At 37.0% G+C, this 26,580-nt stretch overlaps 1 protein-coding gene across 3 annotated transcripts in view; it reads right to left on the bottom strand.

Annotated features, from left to right (window-relative positions):
• The window catches only part of arb2a (ARB2 cotranscriptional regulator A), a 187,363-nt gene that overhangs the window by 78,623 nt on the left and 82,160 nt on the right, over positions 1-26,580 (bottom strand). For all 3 annotated transcript variants that reach the window (XM_079417181.1, XM_079417182.1, XM_079417183.1), the window contains exons 7-8: positions 22,234-22,449; positions 6,751-6,870 (exon numbers count right to left, since the gene is read on the bottom strand). In XM_079417181.1, coding sequence (XP_079273307.1) covers positions 6,751-6,870; positions 22,234-22,449 — 336 coding nt within the window. The remainder of the gene's footprint in view (positions 1-6,750; positions 6,871-22,233; positions 22,450-26,580) is intronic.

Raw genomic sequence — 26,580 nt, 5'->3', positions numbered from 1 at the left:
ATAGTTTATTTATAGAAATAGTGGAGCGGGGTGATTTCTCTTATCGTGAATTTATCCCTCCATCCATGTTTATGCACTAAACTCTCTGAGCCTGTTAACAAGCAGCGGCTAATTAAGCTTGTGACAGAGAAAAGATGAAGTGGGGGAGGAAAAAATGAGAGAGGGAGGGAGAGAGACAGACGGAGAGAGAGTCTGAGTTAAATGCATAAGGTTGACCTCACAGAACTGCAGCGGCACAGGGATGCACAACATTACTAAAGTTGAAAATAAAACCATTTTAAGATGCAACAGAAATAAGACCGTAATACCACAGTAAATTAAACCCCAGCACAATAAGCGGCAATACAAAAAAAGAGCCATAATACACACAAATAACACAGAACAATAGAATTAAGACAGCACAGCGGAAATACAACACAATGAGAATAAGCCACAACATCAGAATCGCGCTGCAAAAACTCAGATAATAGACTGCATCCACAATACACATTTAGGACACAATGAAACAGAATTCAGACACAACACACTGGCAAACATAAATCAAAGAACAACACATAGAAGTGACAATAAAAAATGTGATTGTGCTAAACAAAAGAGTGACACCATAACATAATTGTCATACGACACAGCATGAATAAACTCCACTGATGTGCTTTTAGATTTGACATTGTGAAATATTGAAGTAGCTGTGTATGAAAAAATTATAAGACAGAAGATCTTGCCTGGAGATCTGTTCGTCTTTGTAATATTTAACAGATAGTGTGTCTCTATACTGTCTTTATATAGTCAATAAAATGCAGCTACTATTTCCATTTTACCAAGGTGCCATATGCTTAATATAATGTTCTCTTGAGGTGGATCTGTAATGAACAGACATACTCATAAAAACATCTAATAACATTTACTGATCAGCGTCAGAACTCATTTAATCCAAAACAGCTGACACACACTTTTCCTCATGATAAACACAAACACCCACACTTTAAATTCACATAATTATGACTTGGCTGTACAAATAAGCATTAACAGTGCATAACAATCACACAGTTCTATTAAATACATGTTCTATTAAATATTTACATTATTACAAATAATATAGTCATCAGCATATTATAAACTAGTTTTTAGTCAGCAACAAAAGTATTGTTTCTAAAAATTAATAGAAGAATACCCACTCAAAGTAAGCATCCTTTATGCATTAGTTCCATATTTATGTACCGAGTTACAGTATTTATATCCAAAAATACCATGAAACAGATCTGCTGTGTATGTAGACAGTGAGATTGAAAGCTACGGTAATTATTCTCAGCACACACAGAACTCCACCCCCTCTGTGACCCTGTTTCAGCGTAACACACCTGGACGGCAAATTGATATCAATTAAAAGCCGCATGCGGACGGGTTTCCATTCTCCAACAACAATCTGTGCATGCTAGATTGCTCGTCATCTTCGAAAAACAAACAAATTAATGACAAAATGAGCTGGAAATACATAAATAAGCCACTGCCGAGCTGTAGTCAAAGCTCTCTCTCTCTGGTGAATCCCTCCCAACAGAAGTCCAGGAGGGAAATATTGGGTTTGAAGCGGCCCGTCATAAATCAAATAAATTAATAAATAAATAAATAACAGAAAATGGCTCAAACAGGCAGATAAAGAAAACAATGCCTAGGAGGAGGTAAAAAGGAAAAAGGCAATCCACAGTGGGGGAAATCTTTTACAATGTTGATTGACTCTTTTCAAGCTACAGAAACGATCCACACACAGGGTCTGGGAAGACTGTCTGCTGTTAATCAGGGGAATTCTCCAAAAATGATGCGGTCCAAAGAAAGCCTTTGTCTGTTGTGTGAATCATCCAATCAGGACCCAGTTCACCATCACACCCTGTCAGACCTGATCATCAGCGCTCAAACAAATATCAACAAGTCTGAGCTTCACGCGATGGCAAGTGTTCCAATCAGTTTACAGAAGAAACACCAGGATTAGTCAATATCATCATATTCATCGCAATTAAATAATTGAATTAATCAGAATGTATGGATAAAATACATAACTTGCATTTTTCTGAAAGAAATTAATACTTGTACTTAGCAAGGAGCAGTCCTCCCAGTTTTTCGATTAAAAGTGACAGTAAAGCCATTCAAAATGTTACAAAAGTCTTTTAGATTTTAAATAAATGCTGCTATCTTCAACTATTTATTCGTCAAAGAATCTTGAAAACATTTATCAGTTTACATAAAAATGTTAAGCATCGTGACTGGTTTCTAAATTAATAATCAGAAAGAAATCTCTGCAGTTGTGAATGTTTCATATTTCATATCAGTCTGCAGCCAGTGAATCAGCAAGATATTAGACCCGCTTTTCCAAACAGAAGGTTTTACAGTCAGCAGAGCTGTGTTTAAGCTGGAATACACTACATTACTTTTAAAATCTGAAGAGATTTTGAAACGCTAGGCATCATACATTTACCGACTTTGTGAACAGTCACAAAGGAAAAACTGGGCATCATACACTAAACGACTGAGGATCATACACTACCAGACTTTAAAGTCATTCTGATCACAACAAACTCAAGCAGAAAGGTGCGCCTTTTCTAGGAGACACGTGACATAATGAAAACAATATGTGTTCTAAAATCGGGTGAAAATATCAAACATGTTTGATATCCTCCGAATGGATGGAATAAAAGTCTGAAGGTAAAAAGCTAATTTTATGAAAATAATACACTACGTGATTTTCTATTAAATCTGTCTACTCAAATCTGTAGAATGGTTCTGACTGTCAGCAACTAGTGTCAACTTCTCCAGAATGTAAAAAGGCGGAAAATCGGGTAGTGTATTCAAGGTTTTAAAGTATTAAGACAAACCAGCATAACAACATAGGAAACAATAAGAAAACTTGAACAAAATTTTGTAATCTGGAGTTCAGTTTTCTATATTTTAGTGCTACAGGCCAAGATTCATAATTCAGATAAAGAAGAGAAGCCAAACCCTTGGTGTCTAGACTGCAGAGAAACTGAGCTCTGATGCTTCTCCATTAGGGACCAATAATTATGTTTACAATATAAAAACCTCCAATACCTCATTACTTTTAACTTGCAATTGAAGTGTTGTATATCCTGATCCACACACAGGTGTTTGAAGTTTTTACCTGAACCTGTGAGTGCACAACGACACCCAACGACATGTAGAGTACATTTGATCCATTTAATTCATCTAAGCTGTGGGCACCCACACACTGGTGCACTGGAAGGCAGATGTATGATTGCATAACTCGTTACATAATGTGCCTCATCTTCTCCAATACGGCTGCTCTTTTCTCTGGCAGAGAGTCAGGAAGGTTACGCGGAGCTGAGCTCTGCCCTGACGGCTGCTCCGACAGGCCTCCAGCTAGACTCATAGATGAAAGCAGCTGCTGCTGCAATTAAACAAGATCAGATGGAGAAGGATATGGGACAGGTATGATCAGCTGAGATGAAGGGAAGTGCATCACAACAGGATTTGCTTCAGGACCCAAATTTTACACTGGACATCAAGTGGAAAGTCAATATGGTACCACAAAATTGTGATTCTGAAGTGTACATTTTACTATCCCATGGGTGCAGATGATTGTAATGAGTCAACAGATTTGGAAAAAAGTAGGGTAACACCGTTTTCTCACAAGCATTTTTCTACTGATGTGGATGGAACACCACATTAAATTACATTTTATTAGCATGCACATTTATTAAATGCACCACAACAATGCTACTAAATCTACAGTGCAACAGACAGCCCAATACAGAACAAATGACTCTTCTAGTGAATCAAATACTTTACAACTAGTGCGTTCCGATTCTCAAATAAACAATCCAAATTAGTTTGTTCTTTTAGTGATTCAAACATGTAAAGTACAACAAATGTTGTAAGAAAAAAATTATTCTAATGAGTCTTATCTTAATGAATCAAAAACACACTGTACAACTAGTGTAGTAAGATTCAATGTAAGATTTAATGAAACTTAAGTAACCAGCATGTAATCAGTTAAGTAACCAGAATGATTTAGAGGAGTACAAACCAGAACAATTCAATTCTTTGTGTCTTCCATCACTAATCATAGATCAGTGAATACGAGCCACAGGACAATGCCAACAAGGTGGATGTAGTACATCTGGTAATGTATTCATAATACACATTAATGGTTGATAAGTTCAAATTCAGTACAGACTATGAAGCAACAGGAAATCAAATGCAGCCATACAGCCAGATGAAGGAAAACAGTATCAGAGAGTGAAGAGAGAACAGTTTGTCTACAGTCTCCTCAAACTCAGAATTCATGGCACAGATATGACAAGAAACAGAGACAGTTGAAACAGGTACATAGAGATGGAAGAGTGAGTCCTGACATAAAGCTATCCAACCCTGACGCACCACTCTTACTTAAAGGCACACTTTGATGTATCTATAATTACTACACAATGGAAAGAAAGAGAGGGAGAGAGAGGCAACATGATGGAGATATTAATCCGTCTGTGTTTGATGTGCCTGATCAGAAACGTGTTTGTTAGGAGTTAAAGGGAGCAGTAATTAAGCCACAGACGGCCTGTTTTCAGGCAATCTGTTATGACGAGCTAAAGATTTCCCTACTCTTTGTGTCCACCTTTTCCATCTTGGCCTCCAATTCATTTTATCTTGAACCATTATTAAGGCCTATTCACACTAAGTCACATGACCGGCCCTCTCATTAGATTGGGTTATGGTCAATGAAATGTACAGATGATTTGAGTTAATCAGCATAAAATGTTAAATGAATGAATTAATAAATTAAATCTAAAATAATACACTACAAAAACTAATTTTATTTAGTTTCGCTTGAGGAGTTACCAGTGCATTTACAAAACTATATAAAAAATATATATGTCAAACGGCTAAAATGTTTAAACAATTTTGACATGAGATGTTATACAACAGCATTTAAGAGATCTATACAGATCATCTGTGTTTGACGACTAAGATCAGTCCTCCAGTCATCTAATTCATCGGAATATACCTGCCACTCCATACCAGAGATAACCAAACCAATGAAAGGCATAAGCATGGTTTGTATATGAAATTGTGTGTGTAAGTGAGCATTTCATCTGTGTGTGTGTGTTTGGAAGTGAGAAAAGGGGGAAAAAACAGGGATGCATCAGAGAAAGACGGCTAAACAGATCTCTGGAGGAAGACCACCATGCTTCCACCAGCGAGGGGCTGTCATGGCCACAACGCCACATAAATATTTAACAGTTATATTCAAATTACGAAACACAGAGACTCCTGCCTCAGATAAAAACACATATTCCCGGAATTATCAGAGGAATGCTAAACCGTGGCCATCCGCTCCACCCTCCCTTCTCTCACTTTAAAAGAAAAGTGGAACGGGTTCATGAAAAGTGCTCCCAGGTAGGTGTAGGAGTTTGTGTGTAAGAAAGAAGAAAGTAAGTGTGTGTTTATGTTAGGGCAAAGGTTAGCCAGATTGAGATGAGCTACCTGACCATCGACCCCAGAGAGCTGAAAACCATTCACGAGGTTCAGGTAAAATGTTAGTTCATCAAAAAAAAGAAAAGTTGGTCATCGTTTTCTCTTTGTGTCAATCGAAACAAGTATGACTGAATTTTGTCTGTGAAAAACAAAAGAGAATGATCTTAATAATCTGTGCCATATAATGAAGTATTAGCTGTCAAGGACAATATAGCATCAAAAAAAGTAGCTCATAAGACTTATACACTATATTTCAAGTCTTGTAAAATCATACAATAGCTAGAAAAATTCACCTCCACTATAGTTCTCAGAAGTTCTTGCTTGAGATTGATCATGTGAAATACAAGCATTTCCGTTCAGTGACTCATTTTAGCATATTATTACGCAGGATGAAAAATGGGTTGAGAAGAAAAAAAGTGCACATTTACAGTAAAAGAATGAAACGTGAAGCCACTAAGAACCTTTAAGCATCTAGTGCCACCATTTCCCAGACATAAAACAAACCTGGAGCCTCCAGAAGTACATCTCTGGACCCTTTCAGGTGGCAAAAGGACTGAAAATCAACTCCCAACTACAGTTTCTGGAAGACGTTTTCTTCAAACATTGGAACAATTTAAGAGAATGCAAGAAGACAATTATCTTAATGTAGGACAATGCTCTAACATGATGGAGATCTCCTCAAACATAAGATTTAGTGAGGGGAAAAAGTAACTATCTTTGAACAAGCCAAGAAAATGACAGATCCAGCTGATGAGCGGTTCATGAAAGGCACTGAAAATAAGGATGTCTATATTAGCCCCAAAATTTTATAAATGGTCAATATGTTATCACATTACAAATAATTATGTTTTTTATTAGTTCATTATTAAAGCAGGTTAATGGGAAAATTATGTCATCTAGTTGACTAATAATTGCACAAATTTATTAATTAATTAAAAAAAAAAATAATAATTATGACCAAATTTTCTTTTAGGGTGCATTAACCCTATTCACACAAAATATTTTTTAGACCAAATGAGAGACTATGACTTCCAGGAAGTGGATAGCGCCTTAGGACAAGGATGAACTGGATTGTTTACAAAAGCAGCACTTTCTCAAAGAAACGTTGCGTTATTTATTTTTAATCATTTTGCTCTCTCTTCTGTGCTGCTTTTCCCACCAGTGAAGACAACTCTGTGTGTGTGTGTGTGTGTGTGTTGAGGGGGTGGAGGGGGAGGGCTTTTCATAATAATAACCTCTAACAAATTTACTTACCAAATTCACGAATGACAAGCCACCATAGCTGTGTGCCACGATGAAGATGTTTTTCGCAAGTGATTTAGAGATGAAGTGGTCCCACACATAGAGTGTGTGTTCCTCAGGAGTGCTGTTTTCCTGTAAAGAGAAAGTGGGAATAACTGAAGTTAAAGGGGTCTTATAATGAGAAAAACTATTTTCCTTAACATTTTAAAACAGGAGTTTTCAAGATGAGGGGCTGCAAGGGAGTGCTAGAGGGTCTGTGGAAAAGTTTAGAGATATACAGTGAAATAAATAAATAAAAATACTAAAAATTGAGATATATGTGTGTGTGTGTGTGTGTGTGTATATATATATGTGTATATATATATATATATATATATATATATATATGTGTATATATATATATATATATATATATATATATGTGTATATATATATATATATATATATATATATATATATATATATATATATATATATATATACACATATATACACACACACATATATATATTTATGTATGTATGTGTATATATAAATACACACACATGCATGTATATATTCAAGAAAAATATGTTATAATTGTATATTGAATATATTTATATATAATACATAAATATATACATGTATAAATATGTAAATATTTTCAAAATAAATACTGCATGAGTGTATTTATACATAAATATATACAGTACACACACACACACACACACACACACATATATATTACATAAACAAAAACTTATTTTGGATGCGGTTAATCGTTTGACTGCACTAATATATATGTGTGTATATAGATCTTAATACCATTAAAAACAGCACCTTTCAAAATGAAAATCACTTCTCCAGACCAAAAAAAACAACACTTTGGACTGAATTAAACTATTCAAACTAATTAGCAAAAATGCCGTAATACAAACTCCTGCAGCTTGCTGACATCAGACTGATACATTAACACATGACCACCCACATTTACACATCATCTATTTAGAGCTCAAAAACGTCACTGGGAAATAATGAGGACCGATTCATAACAAGATAAAAATTATGTGGATACCCCTTTTAATTAACGCACTAATATTTTAATCAAAATGTATATTTATACAAAAATTAAAACAGTATAATTTATAAAATATACAATCTACTAAAACACATTTTATTTTTAGAAAATAAAATAAACAAAGGTTTGACCTTTAAGTTCATAACTGTCTGAGGTCTGCACCCATAAACTCACACACAGCCACATTCACTCAGTTAAACATATTTTACTCAATCAATGAATCTTGCATACTGCAAATGCCTCCAATGCAAAACTCAATAGATTGTGTGACATCAAGTTTAAATCTTAATTTATACCCTGCTGACTGATCAATACGGCCTCTATACAAGCGATAAACACATAATCGGCCTACATGGGAAGGTCACACAAGCAGGGCACAAACACAACACTCGTAATTAACACTGGCCTGCGGTTATAACGGTCTACGAATGTGAGGCGAGAGAGAGAAAGAAGAAAAAGGGCATTCATTCATTCACTGGTGCATGCAACATCGATCTGTGTGTTTTCTTGCAAATACGGCAATCGTTTAAATGCAGAATAACAACTAAATTAGAGGAAAATTGCTAGCAACAAGTGAGCGAACGTGGCTGTCGGTGACATAAAACGGCAAATACGGCAGCTATCCAGCTGCATGATATAAAGAGCTGGCCTTGTCGCAATCAGCTCCTGAAAGTTTGCAGCCTTGCCCTGTGTTTAGCCTCTCTCTCGTGATCTTGCATCAGCTCTCCCACATTGATTAGCTTTTTGAAAAGCACAATAATAAGTGAATTAGAGCTGAAGGAGCTGGCAGGAGGGAAGAGATTTCCTGTCACCGAGATGGCTTGTGTTGGCGAGGGGACACTAATATGAAAGTAAATAAACAGGCTGGTGGGAGGGGGGGTTATGGTGTGATGCAACTGGCAGAAAGCGCTGAGCCCAGATCTCCTTGGACGGCTGAGAGGTGGGTGCGGGGTGGTGAAAACTGGGACGAGTCTGCATGTCTTTCTCTCGCACCCTCAGACATGAAAGTGTTTTGAAGAACCAAAGCTGAGTCATCATCACAGTGCAGCGCATTTCATATTCATAAAGCTCTCGGTGCTCACACACACAAGCCCGGACACACGGCCACAAAGAGATGTAGTGGTCAGTCATTCATTTATATCCACTTACTAAATAAAGGTCCCTAGTCTTATTGTACACAATTCATTAGCACATGATACTCTAAAGAAGAAAAAAAAAATGCTTGTTTTTGCCATCTTTTAATAAAATAAGAACCTTCTCCGCCTCTGAAAAAACTATTTTATTCTGCTGATGTAACCAATGTCATGCGGGCAGGGAAACACAAGTCAGTAGAGTCCACCCTCAAGTCTATATACTAATTAAAATAGGCAAAATACTACTTTAAATGATACACTTACAGTACACAATAATATATGCACTTACACAACATACAGTATGCACAGATGTGTGACAGCGCTATTAAACGTGTACATTAAAAGTCACGCAGCATAAAAGCTAAGGTAGCTTTTGGTTTGCATGTAGACACTTGAGGCTATTTTTTCAGCATTAAAAAAAAAGAACAACAGAACAGATTAAAACTAAAAGCACAAAAAACAAAATACAAAAAAACAATACAATAAAACAAAACAAAAAAATTCAATACGTGACCCTGGAGAACAAAACCAGTCATAAGTAGCACAGGTGTATTTGTAGCAATGACCAATAATACATTATATGGATCAAAAGTATCGATTTTGCTTTCATGCCAAAAATCATTAGGATATTAAGTAAAGACCATAAAGATATTTTGTAAATTTCCTACTGTAAATATATCAAAACGTTATATTTGACAAGTAATATGCATTAAGAACTTCATTTGGACAGCTTTAAAGGCTATTTTTGATTTGTAATATTTTGATATTTTGCACCCTCAGATTCCAGATTTTTAAATAGCTCTATCTCCGCCAAATATTGTCCTAACAAACTATACGTTAATGGAAAGCTTATTTATTCAGCTTTCAGATGGCGTCTAAATCTCAATTTCAAAAAACTGACACTTATGACTGGTTTTGTGGACCATGGTCACATATTTGCTGTAATTTTCATGACTGTTTAAAAAATGATTTCCACAAAAAAGATTCTGACCACAAAACGGGAATTTTCCCTGGGAAATATTTACACAGAAGTTACAAATTACAAATGCAATTACAAGAGTGCATTTTGGAAGGTTATTTTATAGCGAAGCAAACAAACTGAACGTTATGCTGTCTTGTCTGTGAATAAGTGCATGTTTTTCAATAAATTAAGTCTCCACTATTGCACAGGGGTGATGCCACGTAAAACCAGGTAACATCCCCCTCCCCTTATCACCCCAGCACAGAGTCTGACACCTGGCCCATACGCACACGCAAGCACCCACAGACCACCGACTCCCTCCAACCCTTCCCCTGTGATTGACTACCTCCTCTGATAGAGCCCACACTTATCTAAACAGCATTTGCATATTTGTGTAATTATTTCCTAGGGTTAATTAGCTCCTGTGAAACAATACCTCCGTAGAGACCAGTTCCCGGTGACAGGTTCACCCTCTCTCTCTCTCTCTCTCGCTGTCAGCCTTCATCTCATCCATGCATGTGCAAGAGCTGGAAGACTCCAGTGTGCAGACCTGTTGCACATGCCTCAATGTTTCTCAAAACGAATGGACATTAACTTTCTGCATCGCTAGCATTAACAAAAACAATTGCAAATATAATGACAAGTTCCTCAAACGCTCTCTTTGTCTCCCAATGCATGGACAAATTGAAAGTCAACCTATGTACGCCACAGTTATCAATGACTGTATATTAAGCTAGGATTTAAAATAATAAAAAAATAATAATAATAATTTCAGCTTTAAAATGTATACATTATTTATTAATGCATTAATATTAATTATACTTAATTCTAGAGATTTTTCAGTTAACAGTCTAATGGTGTAATTTTTAAAAATACAAATAAAATGGCATGTATAATTATGAATTATGAATAAAACTAGATATAGATGGAGTGCATCATGTCACACTGTAAGACTGCTGTTGCACTGCAGGTTTTTTCATGCTGTTAAACTATTTTAACACATTGTTGCCAAAGGTTAGTTGCACACATGCTACTTTCCAGATAAATATATAAACTTTTTATTCTTATTTATGGCTGAAAATCTCTCTTTCAATTATGCAGAGGCATCACGGTTCAAGACTAAGAAAATTAACGGAGTAGATTCACATAAATATTCAAATGTCTTCACTGGCTGTATATATATAGCACTGTATGCAATTTTCTACAATATCCGGATGACTCACCACAGTGTATTTGACCTAAACGTACAGAAGACAAACTGTTCTGGGTATTGTATCCCACAATGCAAGAGCTCATATTGACCTTCTACTTCCAGAGTTTGTCTACCACCTATTTTTTGCCCATTTAAAACTGGATTTAGCTCCACAAGACTCAATAAACTGTAAGCTGACATTAAGGTAATTCAAATATTTAATTCAAAACCATTTGCGAAACCTTTTCGTTGTCGTCTTTTTTTTTTCTATCACAGCTCATGATGAATAATTACACAGCAGGACAATCTCACATCTGACTTGAAATTGCTTACAAAAACTAAAATAATAATAATTAGATAATTGTATATTTCACAGGCAAAATTCAACTTAATGTCGAAAAAATTAATGGATTCCTGTCAAACCACATGCCATGTCAACAGCACGTGTACATTATGTGACAACATGCATGTCTGTCAATGTAAACGTATCTTAATTGACATGGACTGCAGTTTCCTTAGTTTCACTTCAGTGCAACAAACATCATCCTGACATTATCTGTTATAACAACGCACTATTTGAGTCTTTCTCTTTTCCTTTTATCAATTTAGTGCACTTGGAAATACCCCACACAATCTGAGCAAAGTCATATGGAGGTGTCCCACACTCTGCAAACCCCTTGAATTGGCACATGGGATGTGAGCACAGCATCTAAAATAAATTCTTCCTTTTTTGTAGCATGACAGATTCTTCCTGCACATCATCTTCATTTTCAGCAATCAGAAGAAAAATGCCATTAAATGAAGATTCACAGCTCCATTTTAGCTCCAGCTGCAGATCCACAACGAGCGTTACTCCAGCCCCATTAAACTCACTCCATGTAACACACACGTTTCTGCTTTACACCTGTTAATCCATGTTGGAATACAAACCCCTGGAACGAATAGGTATGGAATAACAATATACTTGCCAAAAATGCATTTATAAAACCAGACTCTAAATGATGATGCAGAAACAACTTTCTTCCTCATAAAAGCGATTTTTTTTTATTTAAAGTGCCGAATTAACATTACTTTTAATCTCTCGTCTGTAAGTACTACATGTCCTAATCAGACCAATAACTTTTTTCGTGACATTCCGATTGCCAAATATCACCTTTAAAATTGGAACATTTGGAGCAAACAAGCCAAATCTTTCTAACTGCACTGGGCAAACATAATCCTCTCAGCTCATTTCAATGGCCAGTAGTAGCTTTTCAGCAGGACACTGGATTATTTTCATTTAGTTAAATGATTAAACGTTAAACAATCAAAGGAGGTAATTGCGTGTTTTGTATTAATCAACGGAGCCATTACAATGTGGACCTACTTTCCCGATGTTTGCCGAGATTCACATTAAGTGCCTCAAACGTCCGTTAGCCTGTCGCTAGCCATGTGGAGCTAGCGTTTACAGAGACCGCGGACTGATAGCAAGAAATAGGAGTCTGGGAAAGCCGATAATGCTGAGGGATTTGAAAGTTGGCAGTGTGAGTGCTGGGTTTGTATACTCGGATAAGGCTGAGACTGGGTTTCATGGCGGCGCGTGGACTTCCTGATAGCGCCGTTTGCGCACATGCAACACTAGACGCCTCGCGCTGGCAAAATGAGCACTGGCACTCACTTCCTGCAGATTTCTGTCCACAGCTGGCCAGTTCCAGACAAGGTGCTCCTTCAGAAAAGAGTGTGACCATGGCAGGAGCCCTCATATCTAGCGAAGGGAAAAGGGGGGAGAGAACACAAACCAAGACTTGAAAATCACAAGTAATTAACGACTAGCGAGCTCACCGAAAGCCAGTAAGATGACAAACGAGGCCAACGGGGAAGATGTGGGCAGAATATCAACATGCTTAGGGAAAACAGGAAATGAAAAAGGCATTGGGGGGGGGTTACAGACCCCCTGAGAGGGCTCTAAAATAAAGGAGGTGGAGGTATGGTGCTGATAAACATGAGACTGTACTGTGACAGCGCTGTGACCTTGTTAGCATGGAGCTAATCTTGACAAAATTTGCTAGTGCATTGTTTCAAATCAATATCTCATTAACAAACTACAAAGGCCTAGTCAAAAGACAGCTCTTGGCTGCATGTGGGCAGAAAGGTCATCTCTGTGACATCTCAACCTGTCTCACTCAAAGCCTGTGATTGTCAGATTAAATTACTGCCTTGCTTTAATTGATGTTAGGGGGAAGAAGGCACAGACAGTGGTTTGTCTGTCATTTGGTGGTGAAGGCCTGCTGTGAAGGCCCTTGATTTGGCTTCTGACAGCAGATTGGATGTGTTTCTTGGTTGACCTAACGGGAAGATTGGGAGCAGACATCTGAGCCAAGTTACAGCGGGATTCACCCCGAGAGCGGTTACAATGCACAGCTTCAGAGAGCGGAGATCTCAGACGGTGGCAAGGGTTGACAAGCAGTTCATATGCAAAAATAACAGGACAACACGTACATACAGGCACATGGAGACAGCTGCTTCAGACACAGTCACTTCACATTCTCTCTCTCTCTAAATATATATAAATAACTAGAGAGCAGATCAATCTGCCAAAGATGGTTTATTTTTATTGTATGCTTTCTTTTTTAGTTTTCATACTATGAAAATCACTCTATGCAACTTTTAAAAGATACACACAGGTCTATATAGATCATATGTTACCAGGTTCCAAAATTAACTGTCTGTAAGCACCAACCTTTGTCATCCAACGTTTATATAAGAGTATTAGGTTTATGTAGCATATTTTATTTCATTCGGTTTTTTTTTTTCTCCACATGTGGTGGCACATATATGGATTTTACTTTGCATTAAGTCACAAAAGCTTAAGTAAATCAGTTTTGGATTGATGATGATGATAATATTAACAGACATAAAATAAATATTGAAATAAGTTTATCTGTGTGTGTGTGTGTGTATATATATATATATATATATATATATATATATATATATATATGTGTGTGTATGTATGTATGTATGTATGTATGTATATGTATATATATATATGTATGTATGTATGTATGTATGTATGTATGTATGTATGCATATGTATATATATAAAGACAAAAAAAAGTGCAGTATTTTATAATAATAATAGCAATATATATATATATATTTTTTTTTTGTTATTATTATAAAATATTGCACTTTTGTTCAGTCTTATATATATATATATATATATATATATATATATACATACATACAGTCATGACTCATGGCCAAAAATATCGGCACCCTTGGTAAATATGATCAAAGGTGGCTATGAAAATTAATCTGCATTGTTAATCCTTTTGATCTTTTATTAAAAAAAAAAAAAAAAAAAAAATCACAAAAATCTAACCTTTCATTGGATAAGAATTTAAAATGGGGGGAAATATCATTATGAAATGAATGTTTATCTCAAATACCTGTTTGACACAATTATTGGCACCCCTCTAAATTCTTATGAGTAAAATATCTCAAGTATATTCCCATTCATATTCAGAATTTTGAGCACTCCAGGGGGATTTTGAACATGAAAATATCCAGCCATGGCTTCCTGTTTTACAGAAATATAAATAGCCCAAACAAAGCCCAAATTTCCTTAATCATCCATCACAATGAGAAAAAATAAAGAATATATCACTGATGTGCAGCAAAAGATAATTGAGCTTCACAAATTAGTGAAGTGGCTTTAAGAAAAGAGCTAGAGCAGTGAAAATCCCCATTTCCACCATCAGGGCAATAATTAAGAATTTCCAATCAATACACAATGTTACGAAACTGCCTGGAAGAGGACATGTGTCTATATCGTCCTAATGTACGGTGAGGAGGAGAGTTTGAGTGGCTAAAGACTCTCCAAGGACTACAGCTGGAGAATTGCAGAAAATAGTCTCGGGGTCAGAAAACCTTTAAAAAAAAAATTGTCAAACAGCTCCTACATCACCGCATGTTGTTTGGGAGGGTTTCAAGAAAAATTCTCCTAGCTCATCAAAAAACAAACTCCAGCATATTCACTTATCAGACACGACTGGAACTTCAAATGGGACTGGCTTCTATGGTCAGATTAAACTAAAAATGAGCTTTTTAGCAGCAAAAACTCAAAAATGGTTTGGTGAACACAGGGATAAAAAGTACTCCATGTGTACAATGAAATATGCTGCTGTATTTTTGATGTTGTGGGCCTATATTTCTGCTGGAGGTCCTGGACATCTTGTTTAGACACATGATATCATAGATTCTATCAAATACCAACAGATAAAAAAATCAATAAGTGACTGACTCTGTTAGAAATCGTATAATGTGCCATGTTTGGATCTTCCAACTGTACAATAATCCAAACACAAACCTCAAAAACAACACAAAAATGGGCAACTGAGCAAAAAAACAAGCTTCTGCTCTGGCCATTCCAGTCCTCTGACCTGAACCCTATAGAAAATGAGTGAGGTGAACTGAAGAGAAGCAGCAGCAACATGGAGCTGGGAATCTAAAGGATCTGGAGAGATTCTGGATGAAGGAATGGTCTCTGATCTCTTGTGAGGTGTTCTCTAACCTCATCAGGCATTATAGGAGAAAATTTAGAGCTGTTAATCTGGCAAATGGAGGTTTCAAAAAGTATTGAATAAAAGGGTGCCATTAATTGTGTCCAATGTGTATTAGAGAAAAGCATTTATTTCATAATGATATTTCCCCCAATTTTAAATTATTTTTATCCGATGAAAGGTTAGATTTTTGTGAATTTTTTAAAATAAAAGATCAAAAGGATTAACAATGCAGATTAATTTTCACAGCCTTGTTTGATCATATTTACCAAGGGTGCCGATATTTTTTGGCCATGACTGTGTGTGTACATGCATGCGCGCGCGCGTGTGTGTGTGTGTGTGTGTATGTATGTATGTATGCATATATATATATATATATATATATATATATATATATATATATATATATATATATATATATATATATATATATATATATATATATATATATGCATATTTTTTTAATTAAGGCTACCTAAAGATTAACATAATCAATCTAACAAATAAACAACCTTTTTTTTTTTTTTTTATTATTAGCATGACACATTTTTCAAATTACTTTTTTAAACGAATAAATAAAAAAAATAAAAATTGGTTAACACTTTACAATAAGGTTCCATTTGTTAACACTATGCATACATACATACATACATACATACATATATACACACACATTTTTATTATCGTTATTATTATTATTTTAAAATACTGCGCTTTTGTTCAGTCTTTCATTCGCGTACATGCACTAACAGATGCCCCAACTCATAAGTCAGTGGAGCTCAAAATAAATAAATACACTCACGCACACAGCAGACGCCCACACACACTTGAAACAGCAGAAAACCCCATAACCTGTGATTCTGACCTCTGCTGCGGCCATATCACCAGTTCAGAAGTTTAATTAAGGCACGTCCGGTCGCCACGCTTGTGTTGGCAATGAGGGGTTACTTGGAAGGTCTTCAAGGCCAAAGTTCACATACACACAGAGGACCTCCAGAAGTGTCCCTGAACTACGGGAACACTGATTGAGGCTGATACAACCCGAGCCAGAATACAAGTCTCTTGACATCTCCGGCTCGGCTGGGCCAGATCTAATAGGCATGTAGGTTAGGGATGTACGAGCCAGGCATTGGGAAACAGTACATCTCCAAAACACGGATTCCTCTCATCCCCGGGGGAACAGGAGAGAGAAGACGAGGGATAAATAATGGATGTCGTTCCTGTGGAGACGAAGGACGCAGTAGAGGTACACAAAATAGGAACACCAACAGTAACCCCTTGAACCGACGGTCACAAAAATTTGTTTAAACCACAAGTCTCATTCACTATGTGTGTACACAAATATCTATCCAAAATAGTTATTTTGCCTATATTATTATTATTATTTTAAAGAAGTTAATACTTCAATTCAGCAAATATATTTATTTCTATTCAAGAATTATACATTTTTTCACAGTATCTACAAGAGCAGCAGCACAATTGTTTTCATCACTGATAATAAAAGATGTATCTTAAGCAGCAAACAAGCATTGAATGATTTCTGAAGAATCATGTGACACTGAAGACTGGAGCAATGACTGCAGAAATTTCAGCTCTCCTATCCTAGGAATAAATTACAATTGACAAATAAATTATTTATTATTTGTTATTACACTCAGGCTGTAAGCCCTTATATGGAAATATTTTGGCCATATAATATGCTAATTACTAACTTCAGGCAAGTGCTCCCTTAAATAAATAAATAAATAAAATAAGAAAACAATCAAATGTGAATTTTCAGAAGCAAAATAAAATAAGAAAACTTGTGTGCTATAATTCATAGAGATCCTATGGGCCTTATTCATGAAACATGAGCAGAACAAATTTCTGTATAAACTGCACGTAAAACTGTTGCATGAATGGATGCACGAATGATTTACACAGTTCTGCTCATGTTTCATGAATAAGGCTCAATGTCTTGTGCCAGATTTCGTCAATCCAGAACATTTCTATCATAACTAAAAAGGCCACCCTTTTATTTTTCAGCATTATTTGCCAGCTAACATACCCTACACTTAAACGTTACTGCCTAGAAAACCAATTCCCGGTAAATGCAAAAAGAGGCAGAACTGTGTGTTGCAAAACAAGGTAAAGCAGAGGCCTAGTGTCAATGGTTGTTTTATTTTTCTCTTGTTAGGTCATAGCGTACATGTATGAAAGCAATGGCGATCTTGAGCATTCAATAAACTCATGCCATCTCCACAAGGATCTGACACTTAAAGTTCTGCAGGCACTTAAGAAATGAATAAACGGAGAGATGGAAAGAGCAAGAAAAGAAAAGAAAAACACCTCCCACAAGCTGCTGCGTCTGAATGTTTGACGAAGTGCTCTCCCTTTCTCTCGCGCCCAAACCGTTTTACAAAAAAAAAACGGTATAAAGAAAAAAAAAAAAAGTGTTAGGAGAAGGATTCTAGTCATTTACAAAAATAAGTGGTGCTTTAGAGAAAGGCTGAGCGCACTGGGCTTTTTGTCCACTTGCTCTTTTCCCCTTGGGGCTGGGGCCCTAAGCCGGGTCCGCTCAGGCCTGAATGAAATCTTTGGAAGCTTCTTAAGCTCTGAATGTGGGTTTTGTTCTTGCTATTCCTCCGCTTGGCTGACAGAAAATAGGTAACTGGATTAGGCCTCAAATTCAGAGTAAAGTGAACTCCCAAAAAATCTTTGTATGCCACCCCCACTATTTCGGCCCCCCGGTTCTCATGTCCACCCCTCTTCTTCGGCGTCAGCAGACGTGGGCCGCTGGGGCTGTGATCTGTAAGATCGCGGGGAGATTAGGCAGGGTTGGGGGCTCGCAGCCCAAAGGGGGGCTAAAAAGTAAGAGTGCTAAAGGCAGTTAAGGGCTCCTTAATGGGGGTAAGGAAGTGTATTAATCAACTCAACGCTACCAAAGCCCAGAGCTGCAGGGCCCGGCCGGAGCGACGTGCAGGTGGTCTAGTGCTCTACAGGGAGTCAAGGAGGGGAGGAGAGGAGGTTCAGTCGCGTACAATGCCACTATAAAAGATTAAAAACTTTGGGAGAATGGGACTCGCTGTGACCCGCCTCCTACTCTAGGAGCTGAGAGGATGGGTGGAGAGGAGGAGAAAACACACAAATACACACACACACACACACACACACACGCTAATGTACCTGGACATCAGTGTGGTTACAAATTCATAAATAATGTGTGAAAAAAGATTTGAGTAGACTCATATACAGAAAGGTACTATCTGATTGGACGCAATGGTATTACATACAACAAAATAAATGTGTATGCTAATATGAAGTCATGGAGGACTTCAGTTCTGGTTATCAAATATGTAAATCGGTGCGTATGATTCCTACGTCTTAGTACACAAATATGTAAATGAGTGTGAATGACGCCTACGTCTTTGTACACGTTTGTCAGAACATGGTATCTTACTGAAAGAACGCCAATGAATATAGATCAGTAATTCATAACAGGAGGTACTTAAGTAAGTTGCAGGGGGTACAAAAACATTTAACAAATAATAATAAAAAATTTTTTTAATTAAGGCTACCTAAAGATTAACATAATCAATCTAACAAATAAACAACCTTTTTTTTTTTTTTTTATTATTAGCATGACACATTTTTCAAATTACTTTTTTAAACGAATAAATAAAAAAATAAAAATTGGTTAACACTTTACAATAAGGTTCCATTTGTTAGCATTAGTCAACTGCATTACACGTCTAAAGCATTTATTAATCTAATGTTAACTAGTGTTAATAAAAAGATTAATAATTACTGTAACAAATGTAATACTTAGTTAATATTAATTAACATTAACTAATGCACCCTTATTGGAAAGTGTTACCAAAATTATTGTAGTGAGCTTGTGTTGTCACTAACAACATCAATAAGTTTTAAAACATATTAACAAAAGTGTAATTACATTTAACTGAATTAATATTAACTAATGATATGTTAATTTTTAGAATTATGTTATGATATGCTATATTATCCGTTATATATGTTATATTTCTGTAGAAAATTTGTGTAGTACTTGCTGATGAAAAACATGCCAACACTATGCTAAACACCTTCCAGAGCATTAATTGCTAATGTGCTAATGAGTGGTTTTAGGGGTTCGTCTGAATGCTAGCCAATCTCTAAAGAGCCCACCATTGAGTTTTTAATCACACTGTGCCTAGAAAGGTCTTGGGTCTACCTAAGTTTAACATTTAGGGTTAGGGCATTAAAAGAAGGAGGCAAACAAAATCTATTTCCAACACTAATAGGAATGTTTGCCTTAACAAGCACAGCTAATAAAGTTTGTAAATGTTATGAAACTATTTCCAATGGTATGAAAGTTTTTCCACAGTATGTTTTTATGCAACTATAATCACTTAAGTACCAGTACACATCATAGAAGATCTCAAAGTATACAAAGAAAATTAAATCAGAGTGCTGAATCATTACATTTCAGCCACTGACAATGTGCTGCAGGATATTAGTTATATAAAAACTAAGCAAGCCAACAACACATAAACGAAAGCTTAAAATCATCTCAACAGAGTCTCTTTAATATTTTACTGCAGTGGTTCAAAACAAAACTGCTTTTCCACTTTGCGTGCATTTCCACTTGGCAATGCTCCCTACAGGAATTCACAAGCACACATACAGTACAAGTCAGAGACACGCAGTCATCAGCGCACGTCCTTGTGCCGCTGCAGCTCGCGGAAAGAGTCAAGAAAGAGTGCAGAATACTGCAAGGCCATCCGGCAGAACTGGACTAACAATCTCATCCCACTAGACTTGCAATGTGCCAAAAGTTCAGGGGGAGAGCGAGAGATGCTAAGTCGTCTCATTATATGAATCCCAAACTATCCCAGCTGAAATATTTATTAAGACATTAATATGGTTTCTTCCCTTCTGTCTCTTCAGGGTGATGTGGCTCCTCTCAGAGACATACACACACTCCTTCTCGATCTCTTATTCATAAACACACATTGCATGAAGATGTCAGCAGCGCCGGGCTCTTATAGATATTGACAGTGAGTTTTTCCATTATACACAGCAGCCTGGAGAGCAACTTCCTCTATTCACCACACCAACACTGATAAAACGCCTCAGAAACGAACGAGGTGTTGAGATCGGATTCACACTCACTGATGGCTATTTCATACATTTTTTTTTTCTCTTACTGAGCGTGTGTGTGTGTGTGTGTGTTAAAAAACAACTTCATCTGGGCAACACCACAGAATTCTGTCCTCAATGAGAATTTATTAAGGAAGGATAGGTGTCAGAGTTAGTTTACGGCGATAAAAAGAGGGTAATTAAGAGAATTTGTTTACAAAAAGAAGGAAGTGAGAGGTATGAGGGTTTTAAAGCTGACTTGATGCTAATAGTGCAGATAATTATACCTCAGTGTGCTTTGTGTGTGTGTGTGTGTGTGAGAAGGTAGTCTCAGAAGTGTGTTGACAGCTCACACACCGCTACTGAGTCAACGACAGTAAATGACAGCACAAGAAGTGTGACAATATGTGACGTGGCCGTCAAATGGTGATAAGACAAAGTGCTAACTTTAGAGGGAGACAAATTTTATGTATTTCCAATTGATGCTTCCTTGTTTCATCCGGTTGCCTCATGGTTTTGCATTGGAAATAATAATGATTTTTTTTTATTTAGAATGCATTATTTGTGCATGGTGTGCATAAAGTACACACAAAAATGTGTGTGTTTGAGGGACTGTGTATTGTATAATCTGTAAATTATGTAATAAAAAAAAGTTTTACTAACCTAAGCTGTCTGTTAAAGATCCCATTAAAGTTCTGTTTGCTTTAAGATCATTTGTATGCTTTGTACTCTGAAAGTCAACATGAAATAAATTCATATCTATTTTCTAAATGCATGTTAATTATCTTATTGTGAATTAATCATCTATGCATTTTTAGGACTTCATTATTTTTAATTAAAATATCTTCCTGTGAAAATGGCATACTTCTGTCTGTAGACCTATGCCAGAATTTTCCAATCATTTAGTCCGCTTAAACCCTAGCCTCCAATTTTAAGAGCAACGGACACATCTCAAAATCTATATAAACATGGATAAACTTACTTTTTTCTTCTTCTTTTTTTCCAAAAAAAGATTTGCCTTCTTGAAACTTCTGTTTCATGAAGACTTTAAAGGCTGACAAAATTAACATTTAGCAGATATTTGCGTTTAAAATTTACTATGTTTCTTTACAGGAAAACACAGCAAATTTATTGATGACTCATCCAGCACTGTACAGATTTTTGTCCAATCAGATGCTCTCTAGAATGAAAATGTCCCTCCTCCTAATGGTTCATCACCGTGACTTAACTAATGGATACTGTCTATTTAAAATAAAGAAAGAAGGGACAAGCTATGTGCATCAAGGAATAAAAACTGTGCTTATCAAGCTGGGTTTTTACAAACAGAGAAAGCGAGATGAAAAATCTGGATGGTGTCCAAACTCTCCACAGCCTCCTGACCACACATGCGTGGCCCACTCACTCAGCTGCCTAAAACCCCCTCTCACCCTCCATTTCACCCCATATTCTTTTCTCTCTCTCTTACCCATCATCCTCCCTCAGCCACTTACTCGTATCGGGATGTGCTCCATCTCTCTTTCCTTCTGTGGGTTGCGATACTTCTCATAAAAGTCCTTCTTTTTCTTGTTCTCCCGCTCTTCCTTCTTCTCTCTCTTTTCAGCCGGCTCATCAGAGGCATCCGGGGACGGTTTCTTGGCTGGATCCGGAACCTTCTCCACCTCCAGAGAGTTCTCGTTGGGGTTCAGCACAATCACCCCGTAGCCCTCCTGAGACACAAAACACATACAAATGAATAAACAAATAAACAGGCTCCAATGCTCTTTCTGATTGTACTTGAGTTGCCAAAACAAACCGGCCCTTCATAATAAAGCAAGGTGTCCGGGGAGATGCTTGTATGCCAGCGCTGTAAGTCACGGCATTGTGTGGCGTGCAGTAGAGGAGTGAACTGTTGGGAGAGGGATTAGAGCAGCTCTCGATGCGAACGGAGGTCAGTGTTGCTTTCATGTGCACTCAAATTCAGCTTCAGTTAGCGCGCTGACATTCAGCGTAAAGAGAAATACTGCTACTGAGGAAATCCAGCTTTTCTAATTGATTGTGGAACATACAGGCTTCTGCTATATTTTAAACTGTGCATATTATTTTTAAGGTGTTTTATCATCAAGTCAAAATGATAATATTTTAGATGCATGACTGATTTTAATTAATCAAAAAAAGTAAATAAATAACTTTCATAAATTAAATAAAATTATTTAAAAGTAGAATTATGTCAATGATCTAAAAACTAAAACTGTGCTAAAATATAAATAGCATTTAATCAAAAACATTCATATTAAAAGGTATCTAATCAACAATTAGATAACACGTTTTCTACATATGACAAATGCATTTTTTTTCCACCAACATACAAGCTTTAAACAATTTGCATAGCTGCAGCAACACAGAGACAAATGTGTAATTTTCAAAACAGCTAATTAAAAATTAAGCTTCTGTCAATAGCAAACAATTATAATGATATCACATGGTTTGCAAAGCAAGCATTTTCATGTCTAATCGATACAAATAAGCTCACACCAGCATTTTACTAATACAACTAATAAGAACTAAAAACACTAACAAGATTATTATGTGCTCATTTAGTTAAAATTTTAAAATCAGAATTTCATTTACAGTTCATTTAAAATGCATGCATATTAAACATTTAACACAAAATCAATGCAATCATTAAATTATAAAACTGTAGCAAATGTAATTAATTTCTGTTGAACTCTGAGTCAGTTTCTGATTAAATAAATGTCATGTTCTTTGAAATCCAGTCAGACAGCCTGTGGTGTGTAAAAGTAGATGAGGCATTTATCAGAGTTAGTCTAAACTGACCAGACGTGGGGTTGAAATTTGTAGTTAGTTGTTGCTGTCTGTCAGGCTGGTGTCATAAGTGATGTCGGCCGGCTCGTACTGTGGTGTTGTGGTTAGACTGTGTGGTGAGAGAGGCTGAGTGCAGCTCGGTGCCACTGCCCACTGGTGGCAGGTTGGATAAATGACCGAGGAAAAGAAACGGTGCTTGATAAAAACCAACAAATTCTCTATTGCCCGTTCTCATCTTTTGTTTTGAAATAATAATGCCTTGAAAGCAGGGGTTATGGAATCATTTGCATAAATTGACTAAACTGAGCTCAGTTTTGAACTTAGGTTCATGCAATACAACTGCTATCATATTTACCAGATCAATAAAACATCTTTCCAGCAATATATTGTAATTTACGGCATTCTTCACAGTTATTAGGGAATCAAAATTTTTAATTCACACCAAAGTTGTCAAATTCAAATAACAGTAGTTGACAAGTAAATCAAAGTGCTTAGACAGTTTTTCACCTTTTTTTCACTGTTTTTCACTCAAAATATCTAAAAAGAAGTTTGAATCGAGTCTGTACATTGCACAAACTAAATTATTTTATTTATTTTTTTGAATGGAAGAGAAAATAAAAAACAAATAATAATGATAAGTAGTACATGATGATTGTTATTATTATTATTATCTATAGTAAAATAATGTTTCAATAATTGGAATAAAAAATAAAACATTCCATATAAAATAATCAAAAATGCAACAATGATAATTTTTTGTCTTATGGTTCCAATAATTACTGACAAAAGAAAGCACTCATGGTCAGGTTTTTCTGTTTTTATATTCAGCATTGAAACTTCACAATGTTGTGCATCCTATTATCTGAAAGACTCCGTTACGATGCATTTGCCGTATCCCGGACTCTTCCCATGCCCTCCCGCCCTGGCAGGCACCTCCTCGAGGGGCAAGTGGCGACAGGGTCTGGCCCCTGGGCCAGCGGTCAGCGCAGGTCACCGCAGCCCCTCACTGGAGCTCAGACCCCCATAACCCGCCGCTGGACTGCCTCTTTAGTGCTCTTTTGTCTGGCTGTCTCAAACCGGCCAACTTCTTGCACATAACACAACAATGACTTGATCTCTCCGAGCTGTGACTGACACCGCTGTGACATTCTGGAAAATTCTCTGGGTTTTATTTGTGTGTGTGTGTGTGTGTGTGTGTGTGTGTGTGTGTGTTGTTTTAATTATATGACAAAACAGCTCCCCTTTTAAGAACCCAGTTTAAGATGGGGTGAGGGAACGCATAGAGCTTGAGATTAAAGAACCGAGAGCATTTCTACGCTGCCAAACAAACGCTACAAAAGATCCATCACCATGAAAACGTTCTGCCACAGCGTATTTGTGCATTTACTGATACAAACACAAAATCGGACTGTTTGGTTTGATCCGGTTAGATGCGTAATTGATAAGTACAGCAATAATGCCATGTCCAAAATCACCCACTCTCAAATAAACTCTATTTTGGTTGAAATGAGACGTCGCTAATAATACTACACCTCTGAAGGACAGACCAGTGTTTTATCTATTTGCGGCCCTCTGTTTGGCTTTGAAGTGAGTGTGTGTCTCTTTTTTGTCTCTTTTCGGTCTCTGATGAACTAAAGCATGGATTGCTTTGGGCCTGGCGGTGAGAACAACACTTGACGGATACAAAGCACGCTTGATATCAATCAGGAGTGTGCGTGTTTGTGCGTGTGTGTGAGATAAACGCCATATGAAGTAGTATGTGCTATATGGAGTCAACGTATAACTTGGCACAACAACACGTTTTTGTGTCCTACAACGAGAGCATGTTAACGTGGTAAAAATGCGTGTGTGTGCGATCAAAGCGGCAGGTGGTGTTAAAAGCGATGGAGAAACTCTCCATTACAGCATGGCCTTGGCCTGGCTCCCTGTGTCTGTGCGTCCTGTTCTCCGATTGGCTGCCAACTGTGGAAATACCCACGGCTGAGGAGTCTAGCCAGTCAGAGAGGAAGAGGCATCAAGGACGGCGCGTGATGATTGGCGGAGGGAACAGATGATCTGAGGAGGGTCGGCACATATTTACACACAAACAAAAAACTCAAACAGAGATGAGAATTGAAAAAAAGATTTGATTACAAAAACTAAAAAATTACACCCTTAAGCATATCGAGCAAATGTAATAACAATAATAACATTTGCATAACCCTTACGAATGCAGAAGCGCCGCAACACACGAGACAAACCGACTGGCCTCCCTCCCACATACTGCGAGAGAATCGGTGAGCGGCACTAGCGCGGGTCCGTATTACAGTCTTTCATTACAGGTCGGTGTGGTGTGCCCCCTCTAGGTGAATGTAAATCCAAGATACAGTATTATAAATCCGAGCCCTGTGAGCTGAGATTGAGGCCTGCCTTTCAAGGCCACCTCTACTCCCCGCCCAACAGTTTGGGTGACCTTGTCTGTCAGCGGCGCTACATGGGCTTCTTTTCTACCGTGCGAGAGGCCATTATCCTTTTCTGCGAGATACCACACACAAACCTCCTCTCGCTTTTTTTTCTCTCTGTGAGATTAAGACCGCTTTCACCCCCCCAGTTCCTTCTGCTCCTCTATACAAATATACCCGGTCCTGATTGGATGAGACGACACGCGCACACACACTCAGCGCTAGAGCTGGGCAGAAAGCTGCATATACCGTATACTGTCAGCGGGTTGAGATTTTGCTGTACTATTTATACAGCGGTACATATTTGCACAGCAAAGACAATCTTTATTATTTGATTACAAAATGGGATGTAACCCAAACAAGATGAGATGAGGAAGAACTTCTATAGGGGTGTTGTATGGCTTAACTAAAGAGTTTAGTTATTTACTGTTGCCAAGCAATTACGCAGCTCGTCATATTAATACAGAAACCGATGTGTAATCACAAGGTATGCATATATCGGCAGTTTTACTGTGACTACTGATAAGAATTAAGTATGGTAAAAGATTAAATTGTATATATATATATATATATATATATATATATATATATATA

Source organism: Barbus barbus (assembly GCF_936440315.1).
Source record: "Barbus barbus genome assembly, chromosome: 5".
Lineage (NCBI taxonomy): Eukaryota > Metazoa > Chordata > Actinopteri > Cypriniformes > Cyprinidae > Barbus > Barbus barbus.
Note: the sequence above shows the minus strand (reverse complement) of the source record. Positions and strands in the feature narration are given on the sequence as shown.